Source organism: Brienomyrus brachyistius, chromosome 1, assembly GCF_023856365.1.
Source record: "Brienomyrus brachyistius isolate T26 chromosome 1, BBRACH_0.4, whole genome shotgun sequence".
NCBI classification, from domain to species: Eukaryota; Metazoa; Chordata; class Actinopteri; order Osteoglossiformes; family Mormyridae; genus Brienomyrus; species Brienomyrus brachyistius.
This window is the reverse complement of record NC_064533.1, coordinates 5,409,846-5,429,015: the sequence shown is the minus strand read 5'-3', so window position 1 is coordinate 5,429,015 and position 19,170 is coordinate 5,409,846. Positions and strand designations below refer to the sequence as shown.

At 45.9% G+C, this 19,170-nt stretch overlaps 1 protein-coding gene across 7 annotated transcripts; it reads left to right on the top strand.

The window, feature by feature from the left end:
* The first annotated feature begins 648 nt into the window (after positions 1-648).
* appl2 (adaptor protein, phosphotyrosine interaction, PH domain and leucine zipper containing 2) lies at positions 649-18,708 on the top strand. Of its 7 annotated transcripts, XM_049020313.1 has the most exons (22): positions 649-722; positions 885-1,177; positions 3,319-3,417; positions 3,902-3,961; positions 4,527-4,598; positions 6,320-6,407; positions 6,574-6,615; positions 7,364-7,422; positions 9,522-9,668; positions 9,898-9,980; positions 10,455-10,607; positions 10,943-11,131; positions 12,492-12,534; positions 12,864-12,920; positions 14,287-14,381; positions 14,501-14,656; positions 14,767-14,825; positions 15,019-15,193; positions 15,831-15,867; positions 15,999-16,154; positions 16,255-16,302; positions 16,534-18,708. In XM_049020313.1, the coding sequence occupies exons 2-22, from the start codon at positions 1,124-1,126 to the stop codon at positions 16,663-16,665; spliced, it is 2,004 nt and encodes a 667-aa protein (XP_048876270.1). In that variant the 5' UTR covers positions 649-722; positions 885-1,123; the 3' UTR covers positions 16,666-18,708. The 7 variants fall into 7 exon arrangements, with proteins under 7 accessions (XP_048876270.1, XP_048876264.1, XP_048876287.1 ...); XM_049020307.1 differs by lacking the exon at positions 649-722 and having other exon boundaries at positions 832-1,177; XM_049020330.1 differs by lacking the exons at positions 649-722; positions 885-1,177; positions 3,319-3,417; ... (2 more) ...; positions 6,320-6,407; positions 6,574-6,615 and adding exons at positions 6,696-6,801; positions 6,916-6,972; positions 7,087-7,200 and having other exon boundaries at positions 7,315-7,422.
* The last annotated feature ends 462 nt before the right edge of the window (positions 18,709-19,170 follow it).

Here is a 19,170-nt window from a genome sequence, read left to right as displayed (position 1 = left end):
CTGCTCTAAGAACAACCATTTCTCTGTCCTTTTCAAAAATCTTCCTCAGAAAGGGATCATCCTCAACATTTCTATAGCGGTCATCGGGGGTAATCATAATTATGTTCGGGTGTTTCCTCATCCTTAACCACACCCAGCTTGGAGGACATTAACTCAACTCTATATGATTCTCTACTGTAATGTATCTGTCTACCTGTACCAAATTATAAACGTTTCATGTTTGCAAAGAATGCTTATAAAATCTCGTTTGTACCATGTGCCCAGTTGTAAACATGACAGTGTTGTGTTTTGTAAATGTAACACTGAAATGTGTGATACAGCACATGTTATTGCATTTATCTGCCTTATTGAGTTTTCACTTCTGGAGCAGAGGAAACTTTAATCTGTTTCAAAGACATTTCAAATGATTAAAACGTTGAATTATGCTGGCATACTCTTAAAATTTGCGCTTTTAAAACCGATTGAAATACATTGTAATTTAAATTATTTGAAACCTTCGATTCAATTTATTGACTGGGCATCATGAATGGACATTGAAAGAATGGTACGTGTAGGTTGTCATGCAGAGATTACGAATGAATAATCTTCAATTTACACACTAGGGGGCGAAATTGCTGCACAAGCTGGAATAATGGAAAAGCATAATCGCCCAAGTCTCAAAGCAGACAAGATACGTTTGGCGAGGGAAATATGAACCATGTGTACAGTATTTAATTTTCTGTGTAAGTGATTCATTTTTACTGGCTGTAGTTATATGTTGTGTCACATATTTAAAGACAATACACACGTGTGCATTCTTTGGAGGTCTCTTGGTTTAAAATCGTTCATTATGATTAATAAAAATACTCGACGCCATGTTTTTCTTAAATCCATTGCAACTGCAGGAAACTGAGGCAATGCCGAGAGACTGGGAGAGAGGGCCCATCCATGCAAAATCCCGAATGTGGAAGAGGTGAATTGCATTTCTTTTCTGGACTGGAGGAATAGTTTCGAGCTCGGCTTTCCGTGCAGTTGCAATGACAGTGTGTTAACGCTACGTGTCACCCATTGCAACACACGGCTTCATGGGAAACATAGTCCATATCCTGAATAATTCAACATTGTTCCCTGCCCCGTGAACAAGATGCCGGCCGTCCACAAATTGCTTCTGGAAGAGGCTCTGCAGGACAGTCCGCAGGTAAACATTTCAAATTTATTTCTGATAAATTTAGAAATCTGCCTGCGACAAAATGGCCTGAGTGTAAACTTTCATATCCTAATGGAATCACCATACCCAGCACCTAGCCCTGACGCTGATCTATGTCCAGCGTCCATAAAGATATTTTAGAAGATGTAAGTTATACGAAATAACTAAATAACGCCGGCGTTACGTAGCATTGCAAGAAACGCACCCCCGGTTTTATCCGATTAATGACGCGTTTCCCCGTTGAAATAAATGAATCCCCGTACCCGAGTAAAAAAAAAACGATCCCAAGGAATAGATCGAAAATATTGCATTATGTCATCCTATATGTATAAAATTAATAGCAAAGCCGCCTGAAACCTTCTGGATTGTGGAGTGGGAAAGCATCAGCTTCCCACCGTGTGCAATTGGACGGTAAAAGCGGCCACCTCGGGCCCGCAGTGGGGATGGGGATGGGGAGCGGAATGGGAAGCGGCCCCGATGTGCTGGAATCCGTAAAAATCAGCAAATCATGAGATCGCCATGACACATCTTCTGCTTGAAAACCTCCACAGCCTTTCAGAAGGAGGCTTTTCCCTCTACACTTTAAGTTTCGATCTGTCGGACTGCGCTGCTCTCGGGCTGATCGTGGTATTTGCATCCCTACTCCTATTCCCCAAACTCTTCCCATCTCCATGTATAAATAATAATAATAATAATAATAATAAATCACAAGCTGATCGTGACCATAAACACTGTCCTTCGAAAAACAGCCTTTGGCTGTTACTTTGTTTCTTAAGATTTTCGTCATATGCACCTTATTGTAACACCGTGAATTTTGTTTAATCGTATGCCACAGCTGCATGGTTAATGCAAATAATTGGGGTTGGAGGTTTCGGGAAGTGTTTTTAATACGGAACTTTCCCCCCATCTAAAGTACGAGCGGAGGCAGTTCGATCCTGATCACACTGTTTTTTCTGTGGGAATCGGATCTATTACCGTTGTTCATGGTCAGTAATCATACAGACATACATTTATGTACATTCCATAATGGAGACTTTATTCAGATTGGCGTAGAGATTATCTGAACGTGCAGTTGGTTTCTGTATATTTCCAATAGATACATATGTTTATCCAAAAACACATGGATGATTGTGCAGTATGTGTGCGTGAATTGGCATTTCTGTGCCCTGCGGTAGACTGGCACCAGGTCCTGGATGCCTCGTGCCCTGTGCTGCTTCCGGTAGGCTCCAGCCCCCCCTCCATCTCTGCCCCCGTGATGAGTAGGTGGAAGATGATTGGATATCTTTGGATGCAAAATCTGGGTCATTGGTTTGAATACAACCCAGACTCCTTCTGTGACAATTCTTCATTTACTCCAGTTTCCTCCCACACTGTTCAGGCAAACAGGTGATTCACTGTCATCCTGAGTGTGTAATTGTATAAGAAGACATTCTGTCAGCATTATTATGAGGGAACCAGACTGTGACTGCTTCTGTGTTACAGTGGCCCTGATTGGGTAAACATCTGTTGAGAAATCATGAATACTATTGGATGGGGATGTGATGGTGCTGAGCAGGTGTAGACATCTTAAGCTTTTGGACTTCATGCCATTTCTAAAAGTGTCAAATAATAAGCATTATAATCCCAGGTTGAATTTAGAGGCTTTGAAAGCTGTAGAACGCTGGAAAGTCATCTGCTGTTTACATGAGCTTTTTAAGAATATGGGCAAATGTAAACCTCTCACATTGCGGGGGAGGGTGGCGTATATATGGCAGGAATGTTGACGCATGCTGGGGGGGTGTCACATGACTTCCTCTGGCCAGTGCCGATAAAGCAGTGACCTGAGACTCATGACTGTGTTTTTGCTCTTCATGTTAATAGTAGTTACGCTTCTGTCTCAGACGAAAGAAGAGCAGAGTGTTGGACTTCACGGGATTGTTTAGAGGTGTTGAGTAGAAACTGTGTTGTACCTGGAAGATGAGCACCCTACACTGCATGGAATACCCAGGCATGTGTGCAGTGTGCCATCTTCCTAGTGATCGTGCCCAAAAATCCCCATAACACCTAATCAGTGTTTTCCCAGGGCGTCTACGTGGAACGACGGGGTGAACATGTGGCGTGTTCCATTGTTGTTGCATTGTTTGCTTTTGCAGACTCGCTCTTTGCTCAGTGTGTTTGAAGAGGACGCCGGAACGCTCACAGATTACACCAATCAGCTGCTGCAATCCATGCAGAGGGTGTATGGAGCCCAGGTATGAAACTACCACAGCAGAGTGGGGTGGGACACTTCTGATAAAGACAGTCTCAACTGCTAAATATTTATTAGTAGTAACTTTTGGGTTATTTAACATGTAAATCATAGAATTTGTGGATCAGTGATAATTGTTGACACACCACAGCGAAATATGTCCTCTGCATTTAACCCATATGGGTCGTCGTGACATAGCAGGGGACAGCTAATTCAGCGCCTGGGGAGTAGTGCTTGGGGGTGGGCACCTTGCTAGTCGGGGATTTGAACCAGCAATCCTTCAATTACAAGTGCACTTCCCTAACCATTAGGCCACCACTGCACCACAGCTCTTGGTAATGGTGTAAGGAAGCAGGATTTTAGCTTGGTGCTCATTGCGGGCTGTCAGGAGGGAAGTGGTTGGAACATGATTGGATTGGTGTGGGTCAGGGGCCCGGAATCTCCAGCGACGCCCTTGCTGATCATGACTGCTTTGCTGTGCTCCTTAGAATGAGATGGGCCTGGCCACAGAGCAGCTCTCCAAGCAGCTACTGGAGTATGAGAAGCAGGTGAGTTTCGGCACAGGAGTTCGATGTCACGCCGCGATGTATATAAAGCCATTTCCAGACAGCGAGAGGATGGGCGAAGGCGGAGTGGCATGTTAGGTGTTAATGCCGACTTTTGCTGCAGCACTGTTTGTGGTCCTCAAACCGCCTGACGACAAGGAGCGAAAACAACACTGCTGTGCAGTGAAACGTTTCCATAGACCCAGTGGCAGTGGTCATGTAGCCTCACCTGTCCACAAGCATTCGAAAAATGAACCACCTTGAGATGAATACAGTCAGCAGACCATGATCAGATTTCATGGTCACTTATGTGACTGAGATGTTCGAGATCTCAGGATCTCAAAGGTGTGTTAACGAAAAATGAAAAACCACGCCCCCCTGAACACACCCTGAACGTTAATGAGCCGTTTGGCTTGTTTGCTGTTGGGCGTGGTGGATTCAGTCATTGGTAGTGGCATTTATGGAATCAGCTGTTATTTTGTTTTACTAATTTAAGACATGACAAAATATTTATTGATGCAGACTCTTTTATTACCACTTTTATTTATTAATGCCTTTTCTTTTGTAGAATTTTGCCCTGGGGAAGGGCGACGAGGAAGTCATCAGCGTGCTTCAGCATTTCGCTAAAGTTGTAGAAGAGGTGAGGCTCAGACTGATGTCACACCTACAAGCTCGGTTGGTGTCTTTTCTGGGTCAAGCAAGACGCACGGAACCAAGCCATGTGATTCTCAGCAGCACCAGGGAGACAGTCAGCATCTTTTGCCATGAAAAAGTGTTGGTGGGGCGGGGGTACGGGGCATGTAGGAGGAAAGGGGTTGGCGGTAACCCAGGTGGGGAACAGAAGGGAGAGGGTGTGGAAGATGGGAGCAAGTCCCCCCCCCCCCCGTTCATGCAGCGAGGGGTGTTGGTGGTGGGCAAAAATTAAGGTGCAACTTAGGATGGAAACACGATGCGAACCTTTACTGTGAAATATGTCTGTGTTCGTTAATTTTTCAAAAAAATGTGAAGAAGCGAACAATTACTGATGGAAAATTCTGGATCTGTATATTACGGTGGGGGCCGTGTGGCTCTGTGGGTTCGGACACCATGCCCATGATCAGAAGGTCGTCAGCTCCAACGCGGGTTTGCTGTAGTGGTTTCTCCGTTGCTCTAGGGAATGTCTAACCCAGCTTCCTCAAGGCTGAGTCACTTCAGGTAAAAGCTTCTGCGAAATAAAAAAATATATAAATATGTGAGAAATACAAGTAAGCCAGTTTTTTTTCACGAATCTTGCAATAGTTTCCTGTGTAGTGTTTTAGAGCAGAGTTAAAATGGGAAAATCAACACCAGGTAAAGCGTTGTTATTGTTGTTGATGCTGTTGTTGTGGCTGAGAACTTTGGCACCTGACAGCTACAAGGTGCTGCCCCTAGTGGCTCTTCCTGGGACTGCAGCTCTCTTTGGCATGATCTCCGCACAGCCGAACCTGCCACCTGATACTGGACAACACATGATCCGAGGGCTTGTTTGTGATCATTGAGGGAAAATAACAGGGGTGAAAACCCAAGCCTCAGCTTAGTATTTTACTAGATTAAAAGGCCCCAGGTGGCAGGATACTTGTCTCGTCATCGGAGAGACAATAGAAGAGGTTCTCAAATAGTTCCCGCTCTCTCTCCACCTTTGTTCTGGTCCACAGTTCACACAGTCGAGCAAGATAATAAAAGTCCATGAAAGCGCTCGACTCAGGTGTGCAAGTATTAAAACAGACCAAAATGTATGCAGGCTTTTGAGGCTTCAAGAAGATCAATTGTAACATTAAAAAAAAATCTAGTTATTTCCTGGTTTTAAAGTTGCCCTGCAGGGCTTAAGCTGACTCTGAGTGTGTAAACAAACTTGCATGTATCAAAAGTTTAATTCATGTCACAACCTCTTGGGATTTAGTATTTCATAAACTACTTAGAAATCAGTCTAAGTAAAAGCACTTAACCTTCAGTAAACCCGCAGAACTAAATTACAGGCTGATTTTCTTTTGGACTGTTTTTGCAATGTTTGCAGTCCTAGTATTCAGGGTAAGTTCCCGCAGTTTACAGAGATTACAGAGATATAGCTCTGTGGCTTTGACAGCGAATATCGAGGAGAAGCCGTGATGCTTGGCTTTAGAAACATCGAACGAAATAAACCACTTCAGTGTTTGATCAGAATGATCCTGTTTCCTATTGATGATGATCATGGTGTCATTTTCTCTGCTTATATTTACAATGCAGCATTTTAGACCTGGGATTAGGGAGCACAACTGTACAGCATGCAGTGCTGGGGTGTGTCTGTAGAATGTCTGCTTGCCCACACGGGACAAGGCTCAGTGTGTCCATTCTCTCTTTCCGTAGCTGAACTCCCTCCACGCTGAGCTGGCCACCCAGATGGCAGAGAAGATGGTGTTTCCCTTGATCCAGTTCAGAGAGAAGGATCTCACAGGTAATCCTCACGTTTTCTGTGATGCTGACATGGCTGTGATCCATGAGGCTGACCCGGTGAAATGGCCTTTCAAGGATCAAGGATTTATTAAACCATGACTTTGCAAAGCTTTGCCTGTTGGACAGGGTTAACTCTGCTTCATTCCTGGATTGTTTTTGCTTTTTAGAAATAAGCACTTTGAAAGAGATTTTCGGCATTGCCACTGATGGTATGTACATACAATTACATTCTCCCCAACATTCTTGAGCATGTTTGCTAAAATTTCTCAATAGGCTGTGGTTTGATTAATTAAACACACACATTAAGCACAGTCTACCGTCTCCCTGTAGAGCTTGAGGTGTCCATGGTGAAGCACAGTCTTCACGCTTCTTACTGTCTCCCTGTAGAGCTTGAGGTGTCCATGGTGAAGCACAGTCTTCACGCTTCTTACTGTCTCCCTGTAGAGCTTGAGGTGTCCATGGTGAAGCACAGCCTTCATGCTTCTTACTGCCTCCCTGTATAACATGAGGTGTCCATGGTGAAGCACAGCCTTCATGCTTCTTACTGCCTCCCTGTAGAGCTTGAGGTGTCCATGGTGAAGCACAGCCTTCACGCTTCTTACTGTCTCCCTGTAGAGCTTGAGGTGTCCATGGTGAAGCACAGCCTTCATGCTTCTTACTGCCTCCCTGTATAACATGAGGTGTCCATGGTGAAGCACAGCCTTCACGCTTCTTACTGCCTCCCTGTAGAGCTTGAGGTGTCCATGGTGAAGCACAGTCTTCACGCTTCTTACTGTCTCCCTGTAGAGCTTGAGGTGTCCATGGTGAAGCACAGCCTTCACGCTTCTTACTGTCTCCCTGTAGAGCTTGAGGTGTCTATGGTGAAGCACAGCCTTCATGCTTTTTACTGCCTCCCTGTAGAACTTGAGGTGTCCATGGTGAAGCACAGCCTTCATGCTTCTTCCTGTCTCCCTGTAGAGCATGAGGTGTCCATGGTGAAGTACAGCAGGCTTCCGAAGAAGAGGGAGAATGAAAAGGTACTTCCAGGCTGAAGAGGCTCAGGCCAACGCTTTCAGCTAGAAACGGTTCATGAGTGAAGTTTTTTTCATGCACCTGTCAGAGTCTTTTTAATGGTGATTCCTCTTTGTGTTGGTTGACGTATATTCAGTGGGGTTGACCTTGTAATACCGGTTGCTCTGTTAACACTGATAGGTGACCTTGTCCTCACAGTAGGATGTCTGTGGGGGGATGTCAGTCATCAGCATAATATGCTTCATGTTTGTATGTCTCTTTGTGTCCACACAGTGGTGTAATATTGCTTATTTGTAGTAACACTCAACCTTTTGCTGTGTTATCATCCCTTTGTGGGTGAGTTTGGGTCTAAACAGTCATGCGGTACAATGTGGCTTGAGGCAAATGAGCGTCCGTTGCATTACTGTTTGTTTTGAGTTGAGTCTCTGTTATCACGCTACTTGACGCTATTTGACTCTCCCTGCTGCCCCCTGGAGGATGGGCCCCCCTTTGGGTCTGGTTAGGGTTAGGGCTTCCTCTGCTGCCCCCTGGAGGATGGGCTCCCCCTTTGGGTCTGGTCAGGGTTAGGGCTTCTCTGCTGCCCCCTGGAGGATGGGCTCCCCCTTTGGGTCTGGTTAGGGTTAGGGCTTCCTCTGCTGCCCCCTGGAGGATGGGCCCCCCTTTGGGTCTGGTTAGGGTTAGGGCTTCCTCTGCTGCCCCCTGGAGGATGGGCTCCCCCTTTGGGTCTGGTTAGGGTTAGGGCTTCCTCTGCTGCCCCCTGGAGGATGGGCTCCCCCTTTGAGTCTGGTCCCTCCCAAGGTTTCTTCCTTCTTGGGAGTTTTTCCTTGCCACTGTCACCTGTGTCTTATTCACTGGGGGCTTTGGGTGCGGATGCTGTAAAGCTCTTTGATACAATATGATGTTGTGATAACGCGCTATACAAAAATACATTTTTTGTTGCTGTTATATCACCATAGGGCGCTTTTCCACCGCACCAGGTACCGTACTTTCGGTACTTTCAGTACTTTCAGTACTTCCATAAAGTGCCAAAAGTATGGTGGTACTTTTGTGTCGGTTTTCCACTGGTGTAAAAGCTGGTACCGGGGCCAAATGACATCATCAGTGACCGCCCCTGACTGACATCATCAGAAGTCGCGGCACGGTATTTCTTTAGCTGAATTTAAATGTTATTCTGATCCTTCACTTTCCTGTAGTCCTGCTTAAGTTTTTTTTATTTCCAAGCGTCATTGTTTGGTGTTCGATCGCGTCTGCCCCGTTTCTTCCAAGCTTCTTGCTATTACGGCAAACACTTTTTCATTTCGAGTCGTGCATCCAAATCCCCCTGGATCTGTTCATTGACCATATGGTGATTAAAGCCTCTGTTTCTCCATCCTTCCGTTTGACTTTTTTTATATTTTCGTTTCTACTGCTTTTGATTTTGGTTCTCGCTGTTCGCTGTGTGTTTCAAAAGATGCCGGTTATATATTGCGTTTCAGCAGCAGGCTATTTGCATAACCAATCGACAGCAAATACGTTTGCCAGTCCCACCCCAAAGTACCGAAGAAGTACCCCAGCTGGTTTGGCACTTTCGGTACTGGTATTCGACCGGAAGTCAATGGAAAAGTGAAAGTACCTAAAGTATCGTACTGAAAGTAACGTCCTTTGTGTCGTGGAAAAGCGCCCATAGTGATTTTATTTATACCCGTCGTCACAGTTGAGTGTTTTTGTTCGTACATGAATATCTGTCCTTATGGAGATGTCATTGTTTCTCAGTAGGTGACTGTAGCTCTGCACAGTGGCGTGTTACTGTATTACTTGAGGTGAATATTTGTAAGCTGTTGTCTTGTCTGTAGCGGATGACTATCCCCACTGTGGTGTTATTGTTTAGTTTGAATTAAAGTAGTAAATATATCGTCACACAGTGGCACGGTGTTGACGTACTTGAACGTGTGTGTCCATCGTAGCTTTTATGTAGAACATTGTCCTTACTGTGGTGCGTTACTGGTTATAGGTGCGTATCTGTCCGTGTAGTGGTGTGTTGATGTTTTCTGGGTTTTATTTGGAGGTTTGCATGTGTAAGAAGGCAGGTGTAAGGTAAGTGTATTGCACATGCCTCATCTTGCAGGTGAAGGCAGAGGTTGTTGCAGAGGTGGCGTATTCCCGGAGGAAACAGCACCAGGCCTCCATGCAGTACTACTGCGCCCTGAACGCCCTGCAGTTCCGCAAACGGGTGGCCATGTTGGACCCTCTGCTGGGTTACACGCAGGCCCAGGTAGGCCGGACACGCCTCCCAGTTTCGGTCTCCCACCTTTCATTTCCCACCTTTCATCTGCTGAGTCCATGACTGCATGAGAGCCATGACTAGTGTTGTGACTGTTTGTGGCCAGTAGGGGGCTCCCAAACCTCAGGAGCCCCATGAAAATGCGTTGTTTGAATAGTGGTGAACACCACTGCGGTGTGTCCCCCTTCAGGGTTTCTCAGGCTTTTTTCTCTCTGTTCAGATGAACTTCTTCAGAAAAGGCATGGACGCCGTCTCCAAGAAGATGGACAGTTTCCTCATGTCAGTCTCTAACATGACACAGAGGTAAAGCTGGGTGTTTTACCTGCTTGTGGACCTGGAGTGACTGTTAAATAGCTTTTTGAGGTGTTCTATTGAGTCTTCCAGTTTGGAAATCAAAATGTTGGTCAAGCCACATTACTACGGCGATTTCATACAGGACGCCTTAAAGGCTCTCAGCGAATATAAACTCTGTAAGCTTGACAGGGGAGAGAATGATCAGATAAGCCGGTCATGTGATCATCTTCACCATTAATTGGAATCATGTGACTTACCGATCATAGCGTGATTTCTGGAAAGCCACACAGCATAAACAGCTGTCCATACTTAGCTTTTCACTTAGTTGGCTGGTGGCTATGATGCAGTTCAGCCTTTAGTCTGTGTCTTATTTAATTAATGAGATTCCTTTCTTTCTTTCACTTTCTCTCTCTCTCTCTCTCTCTCTCTCTCTCTCTCTCTCTCTCTTTCTCTTCCTTTACTCTCTCACTCAATCACTATTAGCATTCAGGCCCAGCTGGACTCGGAGGCAGAGTCTATGCGTCTGTCTCAAAGGGACCTGCTATCTGTGGACGACGCGGTCTACATGCCCGACCGCGACCGTGAACCTGTGAATCGCACCCTCATCCAGAAAGCCGGCTACCTCAACATCAGGAAGTATGGCAGCCTGTGACACCACTAGATTTAATTCTATGTACTTTTTACAAGATTTTTTATCATTTTTTTGTTCTCCCAATTGTCCCACACTTGCAGTTTAAAAAATACCACTAGAGTAATAAAAGATTATCCCAGAAATGCCTGTTGTCACAATGAGAACGTAAACCACAGCATGCTTAGAAAGACTCTATTAAGCTAGTTGGAATAAGCGCCGCATTTCCGCAGCAGAGACAAGACAGATTATGAGCAATTTTCTAAACGGAATGCAGGCTGTGTTTACAGAAAATGAGCCATTTCAAATTTCCTTTTCCCACTGTCTCCCTGCCCCCCCCCAGCAAAACGGGCCTAGTGACCACAGCCTGGGACCGGCTTTACTTCTTCACCCAGGGAGGTAACCTTATGTGCCAGCCGCGAGGTGCCGTGGCGGGCGGCATGGTTCTGGACCTGGATAACAGCTCCGTGATGGCGGTGGAATGCGAGGACAGGCGGTACTGTTTCCAGATCACCTCCCCGACTGGAAAAACGTACGTAAACCGCTAGATGAATTTGGTGTCCCTTTTATTTTTAAACCAATCAATAATCATGTCGATATAACCGTGCTGGCATTACAAAGTGTGTCACTGATTCCTTTGATGGACCTTCATTTGTCGTACAACCGATAAGCGATCCAACATGCAAATTATCGTGCACGTTTTTTCCCTAACTTTTGTAGAACCGAACAAATTTTTTAAATTCATTCTGAGGATCGTCGACGCCAGTCGTAGTACTTCAGTATTTGCTTGTCAAATTAGTATCCTGGGATGCTGTACTCCTCAAACAATTCGCATTTCCAATGCACAGTGCTCTCAGTCTGGATGCTTGCTTCATTCAGTAAAATAATTGCAAATTATTGGTTTCATGACAAGAATCATTACTTCATTAATTTACAAGAAATATGTATTGCATGAAAGACAGCTGGTTGTTTTAAAGTAAAACATTTCAAATACTAATAAATTGAAGCCTACATTTAAAAACTATAAGTTTTTAATCCGTTCCGAGTTAAAAAGTTCACTCGCAAGTAGTCTGATTGGGTACTTTTTAATTAATAACATTTTTGCAATAATTAAAAACGCCAAACATTTCTTTATAGAATCCCTTTGGGAGCCAGTGACTACAGTTGCAATTAGTAGCAAAACAGCAAGAACAGAATTAAATGTCAGTCAAAAAAATTGTCACGCTTAATGAAAAGAAAACATCTGTATGGAAGATAAGTGCAGATATGTTAAACAGCGCCTGTCAGTGGACTTTTGTTATGAAGCCAGTAAATTTGCAACATTATTATAAAATTAAGCAAGTGTTCCAAGACTTTGTGTGAGGACCTTTGGGAGTATGAGTCTGTGATGTGTTCATTCATGGCGGCTCGAGGTCCCTCCCCCAGTCAACTGCCCTACTTGTCAGCATGAGAGAGAGAGAGAGAGAGTGTCCAGTTGATTAACTAGTACGATGAGAAGGAGCGTGTTATCAGATAGCCTCAGGAAAGATGGCTGGGGTACATTTGGAAGGCAAATGGCCCTGTCTCCGTGGTTACAGACCCTACAGAAGGCCTCCCCTTTGCTTGACATTGCTTCCTTGTACTATATGACTAAATATAGACGTGTGTGATCGATTGTCAAAAGGCTGTGGGAGATGTATGACTTCAGAACTGGCCCAGACTGGTCATGATGCCTCATCCTGGCCATCAGCGAGGATTCTCTCTCATCTCTGTCAGCTTCGATGTAGTTGCTTTAAAAATGATCGTCTTTGAGAGTAGAAGGGTAATTAATCTCCTGCATGACCAGGTACAAGGGGGCTCAATTTGTCAAAATTTGTCAGATGTTAATTACAAGCCGGTGTGTTATGTTTCAGGTCCCTAACCCTGCAAGCAGAAAGCAAAAAAGAATATGAAGAGGTATTTCTTTAATTTTTTAATGATTTTTATGCAGGATCGTAGCTGTGGAGGGGTTCAGGTCTCCTCCCATTTAATTGTGTTGAATTGGCTGGTTTCGATTATTATAATTTTTTTTTTTTTGGGGGGGGGGGGGGGGGTTACAACCCCCATCCTCTCAAAATTTACACCCATTTTTTTTGATGAAAATAGCCTTTTTATTATACACACTGGGGAAATTAAATTGTATATATTCATTTAGTATTTAGCCTGTATTTAGTTCATATTATCAGTGACTTGCATTCTTCAGAAATGACATGCTGAGTTACTTATGGGAACCTCTTGTCCTGCAGTGGATCTGCACCCTGAACAACATCTCCCGGCAGATCTACCTGACGGACAACCCCGAGGTGGGCCTCGAGAGAAATCCGGAGAGGAGCTCCTCCGGCTCACCTAAACCTCACCGATTCTGGAACGCTCTGTCTTTCAAAATAAGACATTTCCTCGGTCAGAAGGATGGATAAGCTGTCCTTCAAGCAAACACTGTTTCTAATCACATGTTCGGTCAGAAAAGTATAAAATTCCTTGTTCCAAAAAAAATGCACAAAACCACGCAATATTCAATGAGATTTAATCAGGGTTTAATTTCTCCAGGTGTGTGTGTGTGTGTGTGTGTGTGTGTGTGTGTGTGTGTGTGTGTGTGTGTGTGTGTGTGTGTGTGTGTCAGGGAGGCCGCAGCAGTGGGAGCTGACGGTGCCACTGTCCCTCCACCTGCACTCTGAATGGGCTGATATCATCTCCAGGTCTTATATAGCGGCCCAGGAGATCCTATATCCTGCAGGGACAGCTTAGTACCCAACCCTTTGTCCCCTTGGAGATACAATATGGTGCCTGTTGCCATCGGCTACACCAAAGCAAACGTGCCGGTGGACTTTGTTCCTCATTTCCTCAGCTGGTTCCTCTCTCTGCTCGTATCCCATCATACTGCAAGTAAAAGGAAAAAAAAAACAGATTGTGGAAGCAGAGCCTTGGGGCTCACATACCGAATGGAACTAGGCTTAATTGAACCGTTGGTTATTAACAGCCACGCTGCGGTATAATTCTGAGAAGAAGAAGGGCTGGTCCCTGAAGACGCAACACATTTACATGGTGGCTTTTTCTAACGTGCAGGACTGTGCCCTCTAGTGGCGAAAGCCGCAATAACTACATAAATGCCATACCGAGCAGATACTGCGTTCGATCACAAAAAGAAGACACATCTGGCGCAGCAGATGGCGGTAAAACAAAACACCGAGAAATAAGCACATAGCACATTTGTTTCACATTGCATAACATATGTTCTAAAAAGGAAATGGCTAATTATTTTTTAAAATGTCCACATTTTTAAGCTGGATTTTTAATTTACGTTTACTTAGCATATGCTTTTGTCCAGAGCGATGTACAAGTGAGGAATTGTTACATAGGGAGTGGCTGCGGTTTAGCGGGGTAGGACACCGCTTATGATCAGAAGGTTTCCGGTTCAAATCCCTTGGTTGAGGTAGTGATGTCAGCATTGGGTCCTTCAGCACGGCCCTTCACCCCCAGGGCATGCTTTGGATAAATGTGTCGGCTTAAATAAAATGCACATTATGTGCTATCCAAAGTCATTTTTCTGTCTGTCCGGCTTTGCTGTTAATCTTGTCCCTAATCGAGCCCCAGTGATTGGGGTGTGGTCTGAGAGTGACCTAATCCTGGTGAATGTCATGGAGGTTGACCATCCCGCTCTCACGCTCCCAGGCGGTGGCCATCAGGCTGAACCAGACGGCTATCCAGGCGGTCACTCCCATCACCAGTTTCGAGAAGAAGCACGAGGGCTCACCCAGCCGCGACAGGTCAGAGGCCGCTATACTTCTCAGCCATTTTATTTGAGGGACCGGGGTGGTGTTGGGCGTTGGAGCCGATGCTGCCGGTAGCTGTGCTGAAGTTCTTGTTCTCTCTTCCGTGGCCGCAGAACCAAGGCTGGCTCCACGCAGCTCTCCAGCGAGGCCCAGCAGAGGGCGGCCAAAGCCCCAGAGCCGGAAGATTTGATCGCTCCTGGGACACCCATACAGTTTGACATCATGCTGCCCGCTTCGGAGTTCCTGGACCAGAACCGGACTGGTGGGAGGTATGAAGCCATGAGCTGCTAACGGAGGGGGGTAGGGCTGCTCGGGGTGGGTTTGGGCGTGGGCTCGTGAGGGAGGGGGGGTTTACAGCTTGTGTCTTTTCCCCCCACAGACGTACAAACCCATTTGGGGAGACGGAGGAGGATAGTGCCACAGATGGAGAGTCGGCTGGTGAGCTGTAAACAGTCTGTGAGCGTCATCGGGGGGTTTGGAGATTAATCTTAAGAAGTAGGAGACTCACGAGGCATGCACAGGATATGCTCTTATTAGGACGGGCTCCAAATGAGGTCCGGAGTCACCGTGACACATGGCAGACGGTAGGCTCTTCCTGGTCTTAGTCATGGTTGGCCTGTCTTGCACATAGACTCACTGCTGCAGCAGGTGTTCGCTGTGCGATTCCTCGGCTCCATGGCTGTACGCTCGGGACACAGCCCCGAGGTCATCTACGAGGCCATGAGGCAGGTCCTGGCAGCTCGCGCCATCCATAACATCTTCCGAACTGCCGAGTCGCACCTCATGGTCACCAGTGGTTCCCTCAGGTGAGACCAAGGAATGTTTCTCATTTCCAAAAAATGCATCATAAGAACGGTCTTGCTAACTTGCCTCCCAAGAACTAACTTGGGGCGCAGTGAATCATGGGATTGGTCTCGTTTGGCAACCGATGCATCGTCGATATTTGGGGCGGGGCAAGAACAATATCTGGAGATTTTTACCGTCCTCTGTACTTCTGTATGTCGAAAAATACCCCCGCTGAGATCCATCAGCCTCATCCAGCATGAAAACACACCAGAAACTACAACCACCAGTGTCGCTTGATGCCCATGTGGCACATCAGGCCAGTGTTCCTCAAACCAGTCCTCAGTGACCCCCCCGCAGATGGTCCACAGGGAATTGGGGGAGGGCAAAAATGTGGACCGTCTGGGGATCCCCGAGGACTGGTTTGAGAAATACTACATCAGGCAGTTGCCCCACTGGAAAGCATCCCTTCACTCCTCATGCTCCGGGGGTGGGGGCACCCCCTCAAAAGATGGCGATCCTACGTCGCCCAATGGGTTCACCAGCACTAATGACCACTGATGGCCCTACTATGTTTGACATTGCTACAAAAGCATAGATAGACGGAGTGTGACCAGAATTGCTTATTTATTTATTGTCTATATTTATTATTTTTCACAGGCTGATTGACCCTCAAACACAAGTTACTAAGATAAGTGTAAGTGTCCCCTAGTCTCCTTGTCTTGTCTTCTGGTGCTTGGCAGTAGATTCAACCATTTGTGTACTGTGCCCTGCATGGCCACCACGAAACTCTGAGTCTCACTGTGACATCATCTTGGCTCCTTCCAGTTCCAGCTGCAGGACGTGACCCAGTTTGCAGCCCACCAGGAGAACAGCCGGCTGGTGGGATTCGTGGTGGAGGGCCAGGACTGGGCTGAGGGTGGTGAGGAGGGCGAAGCCTCCTACAGTGCCTTTGTGTTCGAGAGCAACACGGAAGGAGAGAAGGTGCGGGCCGCCTTGCAGAATAAACCCTCATGTGAGAACCTTCATAGTGGAAGGACATAGACGTGTACCAATAACTCATAGTATAAACCCTTTCTTACAGATATGTTATACTATCAGTCTAGGCAAAGAGATCATCGAGGCCAAAAAGGTAAGGTGCATTTTGAAGCTTCTTATGATGGTACCCTGCTGGTTCTTGTAATTAAGAAACGGAGAAGTAAAGAAAACAGAAGTTGGTCTAAGAAATTGCTTCCCAATCGCCGAACTTCCTCTGTTCCTTTCTTTGAGGCGTCCCTAGCTTTAGGCCAGTGATTTTCATTGTAGAACTTTCCCTGTGGATTTCCTGCATGATGACCACGAACATGTGCACTTGTACACACAGGACCCTGAAGCCCTGGCTCGACTGTTAAAGTCTATGCCCCTGACAAGCGACGGGAAGTTCCTGCTGCTGGAGAGCGAGGCAGGCGGCACGGAGAACGGCGCGGGCCCAGACGGGCTGGAGTCAGAGGCCTAGCCGGAAAGCGGCGACATCGGCTGCCTGACTCTCCATCCCAGAACTTTTGTACAGCCTGTCATTCTCTACACGTCCCTCACGTGGGTCTTCAGGGAGAAGCTTTCTCACTCGGGGATGGCGTGTGGGGACAGTTAACATAGCGGTTCTCCTGGTGGAAGTTACGGAAGGCTTTTAGCGCAGAGTTTGTGTTCCGGCTGATCTGCGCCACCCCTGTCCCCGAAATTAGTAGGTTGACTTTTCCATGTGACTTTACGGTAAAGGGCTCAGCTTGAGCCAAAATCCTGACCCCGCCCACAGGTAGAGGAAAGCCTGCTCACTCTTTTGCACTCAGCACCCCACTGCATTTATCTTTCCTTCTGCATCTCTGCAAAAAGTTGCACTTTAAAGGGAGGGGGGGGGGGTTCACACAGACGGCAGGTTTTCTTTCCGTTAAGCCATGCAGATTTGCGGTAATCCTCTGTTGAAGACAGACTGACCTTAACCCTTTATTTAAATTAGTGGTCTCTTAATCAGGAGCCAGATGGGGAAATCCTCTGAAAGATGGCTTTGGCTGAATGAACCCACAGGGGTGAATTCCACCGGGCCAAGATTGTATTATATTTTGGGGGGAAAAAAATCACCTGATTTCACGTGGGAGACGTTTTGAGTTTTTTTTTTTTTTTTTGACAAGCCTTGAAAAGAGATCCTACAGAGAAGTTTGAAGGTAAAATCTAACCCAAGGCATATCTGTCAGCTATACTGTCAGTGCTGAGGTTTTAATATCTGCTTCGAATCGCAACGATCTGACGGAGGAGCAACGCTAACGATGTAGAGCACGTCCCCGAGGTTTGATGCTGGAATGTCGCTATATCAAAGGTAAACTGGGGCTTCAGTAACTATGGCTCAGACGAATGCTTACAGCAATGCAGATAAAATAATGAAATCGTGTCAGGGAAGGATAGAGTGCCCAAGCCGTCTAACATCTTTGAGGGGCTGTATTAGCTGTGATAATGCACCAGCTGCCACTTGATGGCACTGTTGTGCAAACGGTGCGCTCGACTCACAATCCGGCCTCTGTCTTCTGAGCCGTGACATGATAACGAGTGTCTTTTGCTTGCGTTAAGGTACACCTGATTGTGACCAGTGAAGTATCATGTTTACAGTGCATGCATGCGGTTGTGAGATTTGTCTGTTGTTTGCATTTAATTCAATACCAGCCATTAAGAAAACCGATATCTATTTACATTATGTAATATACACCTAGTCCAACAATCGGCATCGGTTGCTCATTGCATTCTTTTGAGTTGCATAAGAATGAGGCCAGAAAAACAGCAAAGTCGCGCGCTAATTGAAAGACACATTTGCCGTTAATTGTTCTAGTCCAGGGGTGGCCAATATTATCCACAAAGGGCCGGTGTGTGTGTGTGTGTGTGTGTGTGTGTGTGCAGGTTTTCGCTGCGACTCCCTAATTAGGTTACTAATTAGAGGACTGATTGTCTGAAGAGTCCTCACACCTGGGTTTGAACAGCTGACCTAAAGGTTACCCCAAAAGCCGGAATACACACCGGCCTTTTACGGATAAGATTGGACACCCCTGTACTAGACTCTCCTAATGGTCCTTGCATAATGCTCTTTGCCGATCTTTTTTTTTTTTTGGCTACCTAACGGTTATTTTGGCTTCTCAAAGGCTGTTGTCACATATTATTCATTTAGTCTAATGCTGTTAGTATTCATACAATGAAGGAATAGGAGGTGTGGAGCTTTATCATTGTTTACATGTCAGACTGTGGAAGGAGCCCTTTCATCAGTGGGATGCAGTCTCCATTAATGTCAATTGTCCTTCTTTTTACCATAACGCCTTCGGATTCAACTGCCATGCTCTTCATTGATTGGCAAATGCTTTTTATTATTTTTCTTGAGCATCTAAATTCGTTTCAGGACTACAGCCAATTAAGATGCCCATATATTCACTTCTTGTAAGGTATTTAACATACTTTGACCTAATATTTCATAAATCCTTCTTATTCCTGACCTTTAATAAAATTAAACATCTTTTCTTTTGTATTTTCTTACATTGTCTTTATTTATTCCACCCCCCCCCCCAATATCGCTTGGGTAACCATTATCAGGGAGGACTAGAGAATTTTCCGGAACTGCCGACCAGTCTTCCTTTTGAGTTTAGGAGGAATGGCTATTCTGAAAATCAATTCTTAGCGTGTCGCTAAAAACAGTGTGTGGTATCAGCGTATTAATGTAATAATTAGAATTCGGGGGTCAGGAGAGTGTAGGTAGGAACCTCGCTGGGATTGACGGGTGAAAGTGACAGACGAGAAGAGGACGAGATGAAAGAAGTGGCAGATGACGAGTCAGTGTGACGGCGGCGACCTGCTCACCTGACGCTTCATCTCCAGCTGCTGTCCTTGGGCTTGTCGTCGGACAGGCGCTGAGACACTTATCGTCCTGCTGGCAGGAGGGAGGCTCCGGCATCTATCAGTCTCACAAAACTGGACCGACTGGATGCGGTTC

Excerpts from the sequence above, each read along its gene's own strand:
- appl2 (XM_049020313.1), top strand. The coding sequence starts at position 1,124 with ATGCCGGCCGTCCACAAATTGCTTCTGGAAGAGGCTCTGCAGGACAGT. Across the intron at positions 12,535-12,863 it reads GCAAAAAAGAATATGAAGAG|TGGATCTGCACCCTGAACAA; the intron begins GTATTTCTTTAA and ends CTTGTCCTGCAG. Across the intron at positions 16,303-16,533 it reads AGATCATCGAGGCCAAAAAG|GACCCTGAAGCCCTGGCTCG; the intron begins GTAAGGTGCATT and ends TTGTACACACAG.